We start from the raw sequence: 11,685 nt of genomic DNA, 5'->3' as shown, positions 1-11,685 counted from the left end.
CACGTATAAAAGAGAACCAACGAACCCATGAATTTAATATCATCACACTTATATTGCATGGCCAGGCCAGAATAACTTCTAACCCTTTCTTCTTCTTCGTCATTCTAACCTTCTAGCTAGCTATCTTAGCTCCTCTTCAATCCCCTCGAAATTTAACAATTAGTTGAGGGGAATGCTGTCTGGTTCGAGACCATTCATTCGTATATGAAGGATCTCGGACCAGGCTTCATTCCCCCCAACAACATATCACAACCATCTTCGCGTGTATGTCATTGATTGATCATATCATCAACTTTTTAATGAATAGTACGTCATGTAATTCTCTAACTACTTCAATTCCTACATTTTCTTCATTTCATGAATTCAAGTATTATGGTTGAATAATTGATCGGATTTATTACATATGGTGAAATGTACAATATCAATGTTAATTTAATTTTCTCCTTTAGTGATTATTAATAGTTACGTTAATCATATTAAGGTAGTTGTAAATAAAACTTTGTGTTTAATTAGTGCTTGTAGTTCTCTTAGAGGTAGAAGATCATTAATCTTTCAAAAACGACTTAGCAATCTTCTAAGCTAAGATTTTGATCTCAAGCTAAAGCATGTTTGATGTGATGACGATCAGAAGATATATTGGCCCTTCGATCTCTTTATAAGCAACCTACTACTTGTTATTTAATTTGCATATATTTTGACAATTACTTAAAGTAAATTCTAAATGAGTTTTAATGGGGTTAATTACTTTGATATTACAGTAAAATTTGTGTACATTCATATTGGAAGTATATTAGTGAGTCAAAGTACGTATTATCTTGCATGTATAAAACAGTTGATAATTTGATAAAACTGCAAGCTTACCATTAGAGTAGAAAAAATAAAATCAATTTGTTCGCAAGCATATGTAGCTCAACAAAGCTTCAAGGATGGGAAATTAACATAATAACTCATGCTAACTACAAAACGTTGTATGTGGGTTGTTTATTTGGTATTTGAAGAAGTTATTAAAATGTTTTAGCCTGGAAATATAATGTGACAAGGTAAATTACATTATCTTGTAAGTTGTAACTCACTTTGAAAGTTGCCAAAATCAAACAAAATAAGAGCTATTTGATATGGGGGGGAGGGGCTATCTTTGTTTGGACAGGCAAGGGCTTGACCCCCCTAAGTATTTTTGAGCTGTTGATTATAAGTAATATGATGGCTAATAATTACATATACTATCTCCGTTAAATGTTATGTGCAACTTTGGAGGGGGTTGCAGTTATCAAGGCAAAATTTATTGGTTAAGTATTGTTATTTTTTATTAAAAGGTTAGGGGATCAAACCTTGTCTTCCTCCCTCCCCTCACCCCCAACTTTTTGGCTAAAGATCCGCCACAAGGAAGGGCTACTAATATACTATGGTAAGCTAATTCGATAATCACTCGTGTTCTATTTTGAAAAAAAATATAAAATAAAAACTTGTTAAAAAAATATTAAGGGGTAATTATTCAATTGCTTTGTAAGGTTGAATTAGTTGCAATAGGGGTTTGCTTGTGTGAAGTAGCAAAGAATATTCAAAGCATTAATAAGCTTTCCACTTTTCATGATTGGGAGAAGATCACCTCTCTTCTCTTTTTAACTCCTAACTATTGACCGTCATCATTTTCATAACATAAATCCTCTTCTACTTGCCTCTTTCTTTGGCTCGGACTTCTATTGAGATAAAAATAAACATGTGGGCCAAACTTTTTCAATGTGGGCCAGATCCAATGACCAATCTTCATTTTCAGATTAAAGCCCACTTGTATGGCCCACGATTTTTAGATCATTTTCCTGTTGTGGATCAAATCCAATAGTATTGCTATAGGGGCTCTCTGCCTTTTACTTTAGCTTATAACGCAACTATGACCAAAGGATGATGCCAATACCCCCTCTTACTTTTTTATAAGACCAAGTAACAGACTTAAATTTTAACTTGATTTTAAAGATTATAATTTATTATATGCTACAACTATCTTTGTAACCCGTCCTTCAATATGTGCATATTTATACGGAATAATTTTATTGCTTTTGGTCCATATTGCCCTATTTGATATTGATACATAATTAAACTTGTAAGGATTTGTTTTTTTAGCTTAATTTCAGTTCAGCTCATCTCCAATCAGTTTAGTTTTTAATTTCCTTCTCTCATAAAATATTCAGTTCAGTTCAGTTCAATTCCAATAAATTCAGTTTAGCTCCAATCAGCTCAATTCAATAAATCAGAACAGGCCCTAAGTCCTTGTTCTTTGCACATCAACATGCAACTCTATAATTATAATATGAATTAGGGGGGAGCATGGGACGGGTACCCGTACCATTAGTACTAATGGTTCAGGAACCTGATAACAAAATCACTAAAAGTGATATCCATAACTCGCCCCGATAAATTCGGGCACCCGGACTTCAGGATTGGTTATCGAGTAACCAATAACATATCCAATAATGATAATTAAACTTAATAATATAGCTATTAAGATATCATTTACCATTAATTAACAGCAATACCATATGATCTTGACCAAATTATTAATAATATTGATAATCATTGATATTATAAAGTGATTATGAAGTAAAGTAAGAGTTTAGATTTAAACCAAATAGATTAAAGTAGGGAAAAAAAACAAAATAATGTTTATCGGATCGGGTAACCGTTAATTTTAAAATGATACCCAATAACCATACTCGATAACAAATTATCGGAATGGGTACCCGAACCGTTATGATTATTGGATCAGGTACCATAATTTTTAGAACGATTACAGATCGAATTTTCGGGTAGTTTTGCTCGGCCCTAGTATGAATAGACAAAAGGTATAGATTATTACTGTATCATAATACTATTATACTTGTATTTTATTTTATATGTGTAATATTATACATTTTTTTTTTGCTCGCGTAGGTAAGATAAAGGGCTTGTCAGGCCAAAATCCCTCACGGGTTACAACCCAGCCCAATTTTGTAGGCTAGAAGAGTAGAAAGTAATGAAATATCATCCCCAACTTATCAGTAGTGGGATTGAACCTCGAATGTGCTCTCCTAATAACTACAAAATTGTACAGTACATTTTTTTTAGGGTACATGATACAGAGTTTTCATCATCGTGAGCTTGTTTTTCATAAAAAGGAAAAAAAAAAATCGTGAGCTTGTTTGTGTACGTAATCAAATTTGCGATTTACTAGAAAGGTTAGCACTTTGGGTTGGGTTAAGGTACAAGTAGGGGTGAGTATAGTAGGGTACCGTATAAAAATTTCGATACCCGAAACTGGAACATGTTGCAACAGGCAACAGGTTCTCAAAAATAGAAATCGGAACCGGATCTGTTCAACAGGTTCCTAAAAATTGGGAACTGGAACCTGCAGGCTCCGGTTCCGGAATAGGGTACCCTGTTTTTCAAAATAAGCTTAATAGTTAATTGATTGTCTAAAATATTTAATACAAAATTACAAATACTTATATTGATACCATTAATTAAACCTTTAAGAGTAAGATGAAAAATAAATAAGAGGAGGGAGAGAGTTAGGTGACGATTTTTATACAATTTTGATATAGGACTTTTATACTTGGGCTTAAATGATAGGTTTTGGTTTCATATACCATATACAGAACCTATAATAATAGGGTATCTTACAGGTTTCGGATCTAAAATTTTATTAATCGAATTCAGAACCTATTACAACAGATTTCCATTTTTATTACTCGGAACCAAAACCTAATCTATAGATTTCGATTTTAAAACCTATGATTCCAAACAAATTCTGATTCCACGTTAGGATACCTTGAATTTTTGCTCACCCTAGGTACAAGCCTACAACTCATAACATCATAATACAACTCATTTAAGGGGATATATGATGAAATAAATAAAGAAAAAAAAAATGAAAATGAAAAAGGAAGACGGAAAGGTTGCTTGATTGAAACACAGTTTCTGTTTCTGCAAATCAATCAATTCAATCTCTCTCTCTCCTTCCATAGCTGCGAAGAAGAAGATGGTATTATCACAGAAGATTCACGAAGCATTCAAAGGTACAGTTGAGCGAATTACTGGGCCCCGCACTGTTTCCGCTTTCAAGGAGAAAGGCGTTCTCAGTGTCTTCGAATTCATCCGTGCCGGCGACAATCTCGTCTCCAAATGCCCTACTTGGTCTTGGTATTTTTTTTTTGATTAAATTTTCAATTGTTTCATTTTTATTTCACCTTGTTGACTTCAATTTAATATTACTAATATATTTTCATTTACGATAATTTCTGGTTTTAATTCCTAAGGACGAATATAATTTTTGGAAATTGGGGATTTAATTGTTGGATACTTAGTGTTAATTACAATTTTTTCTTCTTAATTACCTAAATTTTACCTGTATTAGTACTACTAATGACTTAATTGGGGGGTGCTGCTTGGTGATTAAATTGGAGGATATGTTTGTTGATTGAGCATATTTATCTCGAGGGACGTTAGATAGATTAAGTGATAAAGAGGGATTTGATTGGTTTACTTTGGGTGATCAATTGGTGATGGATGATGCTTATATTTTTAACTCTTTTACAAAGTATATGTTTTGAAATTTATTCATTTGGAGGAATTGGGAGTAAGGATGTTTATATTTTAGGGGAAACGTGGGAAATAAAGACTTTTGTAGCGCGCTCATCATGGGTAAATGACCTTCGTTTAGAGATACAATTGGCATTGACACTTTGTTTGTATAAGAGGGAATGGGGCCATGGGGAGAGAGAAGGGAATACGATCCCTTGTTCGGGCAAGGGTTGTGGGAGGGAAAAGGGAGGGCCCTGTCTTTAATAATTAAAAAAAAAAGAAACACCCCTCTAAAGGAGAGACTTGTAACTGATATATATTTACAGTGTGTTTGGATAGAAACTAGAAAGGAAAGGGCGTGAAGAGGAAGGGCGAGAACGGGAAGGGAATGCGGAAGAAATTTAATTCCATTGTTTGAATGATGGAGAAGAGGGAGGGATGGGAGGGAAATCTAAGAACAGGGCCATATGTGTTGGAATAACAGGAGATAGGAATAGTGGGGAAGACGGGAGGGAAACTGTGAAGGGGTGGACAAAGAAGCATGGGAAAGGAGGTGAGAGAAAGTAATGAAAGAGTAGATGTAGAATTTTATGATGTTACCATTTTCTTTCCAAATCTTTCCAACATTGGAGTGATTACTTTCTAAAATATCAAAGAGCACAATTTCCTTTCATCCCCTTCCCTTCTTTTTCCCTCACCCTCTTATTGTACTATCTAAACAATGGAAAATTCCTCCCTTCGTTTTTTTTATCCCCAACTCCTTCAACCCAAACACACTGTTAGGAAATCACGGGAAGGGGTAGGGAGGGCAGTGGAGAGTTCCACCCCCTCTCCTTTTCTTTTCCCCTCTCTTTCCTTCTTTTCCCTCCCTTCCATTCCCTTTTATCTTGCTATTTAAACAAATTATGAGTGATTACTGTTGTAACCTTTTCCTGGGATGACTGCGAGCTTTCAATCTGAATACTTACTTAGAAACTGTTGTAATTTCTGCAATGATTTGGACAGGGAATCAGGTGAACCCAGCAAGAGGAAGCATTACTTGCCACCTGAAAAACAATTTTTAATAACGCGAAATGGTGAAGCCTGCTCTTTTTATCCCTTCTCATTACTCTGCATGCTTTAGATTTGTCAATGTATACAATATGCTTTGAAAGTTTTGTTAATAGATATTTTGTAATCTTTTCCGCTGAGCCTGCATTTGAATATCTTTTTGTTACTTTGAAACGGCACCTGTTGTTAACTAGAATATGGCTGGGGACTATTGATTTCTAGCTTTATCTGTAGTTTGTTACATTATCTCGTTTACTTCAATTAAGATGGGACCATAAATTTTATGTATTCCTTAACAGTTCCTTGTCTTCGTCGGGCTGCATCTGTGGAGGAAGAATATGAAGCTGCTGGGGGGGAAATTCTGCTTGATGATGAAGATAATGATGGTTGGTTAGCTACTCATGGAAGACCAAAAGGTTTGTTATCAATCTGGATACTTTTAAGTTGTTGTAATGTTTATTTTGAACTCAATGTATGTAATGTATGCTGTACCTTCTGCAGAACCTAAGCCCGATGAGGAGGAAAACTTGCCCTCAATGGAGTCATTAGAAATTACCGAAAACAAACCTATACAGTCTATATCTTCATACTTTGGAGGTGAAGAGGACGATGATATTCCTGAGATGACAGAGTATGAAGGACAAGATAATGTCATTGAAGCAGATCCAGTAAGTTTATACTACTGTACTGCACTAATGCATAGTAATAAACTAATAACGATATTGTAATTTACAAGTTTGGATTGGGATAGTTTATAGTGATGTATACTTTACTGGCTGATCTTTGGCACAAGGTAGTTATTTTTTTAATGCCATATTTCTACAAGGAAAATACCTTTGTGAGGAGAGTGTGGGAGCTTCAAGTAAGAGAATGTGGGTCCTGCCTATGCCACGTACCTGTAATCTGCTAAGTTTGGTGTAGAACACACTCACACAGTGGTTTAGATGTTCTTGTTTACTCAAACCTGCAATTTGATATGCTTTGATTTCACACAAAATTGACTATCACTGTGCTATATAAGTGACTCCTCTAGCTCAGCATAGCAGGGCTTTCTTCTTGCTATTTTAATATTTTGATGGATTCCTCCAATTCCCTTTCTGCCACAACAATATTTGATTGGGTTTGATTTCAATAATTACTGCTGATTGCAACTCTCTGGGCCAATGAAATCAAAGTTGTTGAAGAATTTCTTAATTTTTTTTAATTTTTATTTCAGGCTACTCTTCAGACCACATATCTAGTTGCTGAAGAACCTGATGAGGAAAATATACTACGAACTCGTACATACGATGTCAGCATTACGTAAGATGCAATCTTTACTAGTAGCTGTTCATTTGATATTTTATGATTAGTTATCTGCAACATTTTGAAAGCATCAGTAAGTAAAGTTTACTTGATGATTCATTGATGTTGTTAAATAATGATCACCAACTTTTACACAAAGAAAGGGAAAGTTGGGTAGAAGGGTTTTGCAGTGCTACCGGCCTGATTTTGGTTTCTTGTGAGAGAAGCAAGCAGAAATCCTAGTTTTAATGATTTGAAGGTTGTATCATCTTTTGGTTTGTAAATCGTGTGACTCATAGTCCACACCGTTAAAAAATTGACTCTGGGGAAATTGCTTTGATGCATGTGGGCTTGTGAGTCTGTGACTGATACATATGAAAGTATGAAACCAGCATAAAGTATGATCATTAGAAAGTTGCTTAGTTTTGTGTGCAAAAAATTTAACAGTCTTGAGTTAGTATGCGTTCTAAAACTCATGGGACATCATCAGCTTTATATTTTAGATTTTGGGTCATTTACGGTTTACCAATGGCAGATTGATTTTCTCCAATGCATTAGCCTGGATTCCGGGAAAATGGTGAATTTTTCTTGGTAGTGGACCTTTCTGTCTGAATGTTTTCAATATAGAAAAGATCCTAAAATAAAGAATTGGAACGTAGGTAACTCTTGGGCATATGTTGGCTTATCTATAGGTTTCCTGCTTTCTTATGTATGGGAACTCTCAATATTGCATATGCATGTTGTTTGTTAATGAGAAAATGTGGGCAGTGTTCTTTTTGTGTATGTGATATTGCTTATTTTACATGTAGTTTATTCTAATTGCAATGTGATGTAAGTTCATGTAAAGATGAACTTTTTTTGTTTCATTTCTTGCTGTAATTCTTGCCATTTTTTTCTCCTGCAATTCTCAAGGATTTTTTATGATTCCTCAGGTATGACAAGTATTATCAAACTCCTCGTGTATGGCTAACTGGATATGATGAGGTCAGTCAACTGTCTTGTTATCTTTTGTATACTGTTGGTAATTATCTTGCTATTGCATATATTAGGCTTTACAATATGCCTGCCTGTTGCCTCATTACTTGTAGAAAGACAAGCCACATATCACATCAGTTCAAATTATATGTCTGAGAATAGAACGTATGACTTTGAATGAATTTAATCTTTGAAGCGTACCACGGGAGGAGATTGAGTTCGATGGTGTTATTTCTGTATTCTGATAAAGATGGTCTACACTCTTTCTAGTGCATGCTTTACTCACTCAGATGCATTTTTGCATTTTGATACAGTCAAGGATGCTTTTGCAACCAGAGCTTGTGCTTGAAGATGTTAGTCAAGACCATGCTCGCAAAACGGTTAGATAATGATTTTTTCAATGATGGCAATCAGCTTTCTCTTTTAGCCTTTCTTTTCAGTGCTTAATTGATATTTAAGCCTTATGTTTCTGCATTCTGATGACAATCATCTGAAATTTTTTATCATGATATGCCATGTATTATTTGTGCTCCTTGGATTGTGCTTGGCTGATAGCATCTCTCTCTCTCTCTCTCTCTCTCTAGCGCGGTAGCTCCATGTAAGATTAGTACACTAACCATAGTGTTGCTTATATGATGTGGGATTAGTTCTATTAATCAGATAAAGGCTCAAAATAAGTAAAATAATAGCAATTGATCAAAGATTAAATTAGCCTACCGGTACAACTTGAAGCCTGATACTAATTATGAATTTATGTGCCAACAGAAAAATTGGGTAGTAATTACCTTTTGAATTAAAAAGCTCTTATTTTAAAAATAAGTACGTCAGTGACTTCGAATGCTTTCAATGCAATTTTTATTTTTTATTTTTTATTTATTTTTTATCAAGTAGGATCTTTTATTTTGCCTGCGTACAAAAATAACATCAACTAATTTCAGATTTCTTCACTGAAAAAATTTTAATAGTAATATAATTGTGGTAAGCTTCTTCTTATGAATCATCCAACAGCAAAAGTATCTTATTGTGGTTCATGGGACATGGACCCTTCTTTCCATTCAATGTAGAATTTATTGAATTTGTTCAAGCAAAGAAGTAAAACAAAGCATAATGCTTCATATATAGATTTGAGCAGGGCAGAGGGTTATAGGATTAATGCAGGAGATTTTTTTTTTAGCTATTTATAATTATTTTTTAGTGCTAGCTTTGGAATGCAGAAACAAAGGTCGAAACCCCTTTTTGTTCTTTTTTCTTTTTGAGGCGCCTTTATTATTTTGAATATTCTTTGAAGGTTTTAACTTTTCCGTTGATGTATGTATCAAATGAGTTGAGGTGCACCTAATATTCTGATACGATCATTTGATTATACTCTGCACTGGCCTTACAGTTTCATTTTTGACTACAGGTGACTATAGAAGATCATCCTCATTTACCTGGAAAGCATGCTTCTGTGCATCCATGCAAACATGGTGCAGTGATGAAGAAAATTATTGATGTTTTGATGTCACGTGGGGTTGAGCCAGAAGTTGACAAGTAGTTCCCTTTTCTTGTATAAAATTTCATGCTCTTTAGCTGTTTAAAGCAACACATGTTCTGACCTGATTTCTTTCTGGCTGAGTTTGACGAAAATCGATAGGCTTGACCATATATGTGCTTGTTTTATATTTGTTTTTATCTTGCAATTGCAGCTAATTTTTTTCTATCTTATCTTAGCACAATATGATTCTGAAAAATGTTGATGATTAGTCAGCTAAATGTTTACCTTGTCATAAATGCTCCCAATGTAATAATTAGGGCTTTTAGTGATATGCTAACTTACTGGTTACTAGAATTCTTATACACTCTTATTTAAATTGATTTATATATTTCTAATATGGTTTCTGCATGCTCCTCTCATCTTTTCCCCTTCCCAGGCGTTTTACTTGGTGTCATGTGTTCATGTTTTCTGCAACGTATTTGAGCTATCTAAAAATTTTAATGGCCTCTTCTGATTTGTGTAGGTACCTCTTCTTATTCTTAAAATTTATGGCATCAGTAATTCCTACTATTGAATATGATTACACCATGGATTTCGACATGGGAAGCAGCAGTTGATCACAGGTGAATAAACAAATGATTCACCTGCATTATCTATCACTGTTATGGAAATCTTTTCAACATTCAAAATTTGACTTTTATCTAGATGCAAGAGAAAACTTAATTTTTATATCTTGTCAGGGGAGGCACCTTCTATGTACATTGAGATAAATTAGAAGCTATAAGCAAGAACAAATGAACTATAATCACAGTCGTTTGATGTTGCTGTATTTTGTTAGAATTATATACTTTTGAAGCTGACAAGGCACATTTTGCTTAACTAGAGGTCACAAAAAATACCTACCAGATATTTTGATTCATGGTCGTTATGTTGATTGAATCAATTAGAGCTGATTTAATATGCTGAAAATGGTAGGTTATCTAGATGGCCTTTGATTATTCAGTCATTGCCTGTATGATTTTGGCCAATATTACTAAAGTTTGCTATTTTGGACTGGTTTAGCTAAATGTGTTTACTCTCTGTTTCAGGTTACTGGAGGCTAGCATTAATTTTTTACTTTCATAAAAAAAGCTACTGAAGGTTACAAGATCAAAGAAATCTGTGTTTCACGAGTAAATTCCGTTCTCATCCATCTGTAGAAATATAGCGGGGGTGAGGTTGGGGAAACCCCTGCTCTTCTGTACATTACTACATCAGTGCTATAATAATGCTCTTTAATCTAAGTTTGCTATTGTTGGGTATTACTTCTTGTACAGTTTCATGTAGTCTATCAGAGATTTCATGTGCTACCAGTAAACTGGAATGACTTCTTTCGGGTGTTCATTATTCATTTCAGAGTTCTGAAACATGATTTTCAGCTTTTCTGTTTAGTTTGTACAGTAATTATTAATAGCAATAACTTGCTGATAATCTCGTCAAAGATTGGAGATAAAATGGATTTACCATCACTTTCTGCATAATGAGTTGTTTAATCCCCCTTCTTAAGCTAATCATATGACATCAATGTTGTTACTTTTGATACCCTTACCCCTACTATCGTAACTCCTACTACCTAGACCCCTACATGCCATGATGGCCCTGGCACCATCGATTGGAGCTGAACTAGTGTCTTGCATGCCATGGCGGACCTAACCCCTACTGTCGTAACCCCTATTGTGATAATTGAAAAAACTCATGTCTCCAAACAATTTTGCTTTTTTCCAATGTGAGCGGAGTGTAAATGAAGAATAGAACAATATTTTTGAAAAACAAAAGAAGACTATATATGACAATATAAACTTGGAAAATATTTTGATTTTTAACATCATTCACAAACTACCTTGACAGACTTGTAGAGTATGATAAACACAATCATGTAATATCTTTAAAGATTAACTATTTATAAATTTTAGTCACTGCACTCGTTTTAAATTATTCGCAATGACGTGACATTCATCAAAATATAAGTATATTTGTGAGCGGTAAATAGAGAAAGAAAAATAAAGTTGTACGTAATAAGGATAGTGATCAAAAGAAATAACAAGTAAAAATAAAGGAAATAAAACATTTATTGCAAATACGGAGTAGTTTATAGTACTCTTGTCCCGTAATACTCTGTCTCTTTTCCTTTTTAAGTAAACCAAAATATAATTTTTTTTTTTTAGACTTTAGAGAGCCACAAAGGCGGGGGTGAGAATCGATCCTAGATCTTCTGAAACCGGAAGGGAAGCTCTAAACACTTGTTCTATCCCTCACTTTCAGTAAACCAAAATATAATGCCTTTTTTTTATATAAAGGTTATACTTTTT

At 34.2% G+C, this 11,685-nt stretch overlaps 1 protein-coding gene across 1 annotated transcript; it reads left to right on the top strand.

Annotated features, from left to right (window-relative positions):
- The first annotated feature begins 3,864 nt into the window (after window positions 1-3,864).
- Window positions 3,865-10,727, top strand: LOC145581791 (autophagy-related protein 3). The gene is made up of 10 exons (XM_081638821.1): window positions 3,865-4,173; window positions 5,560-5,630; window positions 5,904-6,020; window positions 6,106-6,272; window positions 6,821-6,906; window positions 7,821-7,872; window positions 8,178-8,243; window positions 9,266-9,393; window positions 9,861-9,960; window positions 10,426-10,727. The coding sequence occupies exons 1-9, from the start codon at window positions 4,013-4,015 to the stop codon at window positions 9,952-9,954; spliced, it is 942 nt and encodes a 313-aa protein (XP_081494947.1). The 5' UTR covers window positions 3,865-4,012; the 3' UTR covers window positions 9,955-9,960; window positions 10,426-10,727.
- Window positions 10,728-11,685: the final 958 nt, after the last annotated feature.

Source organism: Chenopodium album, chromosome 15 (assembly GCF_948465745.1).
Source record: "Chenopodium album chromosome 15, dcCheAlbu1.1, whole genome shotgun sequence".
Lineage (NCBI taxonomy): Eukaryota > Viridiplantae > Streptophyta > Magnoliopsida > Caryophyllales > Amaranthaceae > Chenopodium > Chenopodium album.
This window is presented reverse-complemented; position numbering and strand designations above follow the sequence as displayed.

Coding starts and splice junctions, on each gene's coding strand:
- LOC145581791 (XM_081638821.1), top strand. CDS start 4,013: ATGGTATTATCACAGAAGATTCACGAAGCATTCAAAGGTACAGTTGAG. Junction 6,273..6,820: donor ATGTCATTGAAGCAGATCCA/GTAAGTTTATAC, acceptor TTTTTATTTCAG/GCTACTCTTCAGACCACATA. Junction 6,907..7,820: donor ACATACGATGTCAGCATTAC/GTAAGATGCAAT, acceptor ATGATTCCTCAG/GTATGACAAGTATTATCAAA.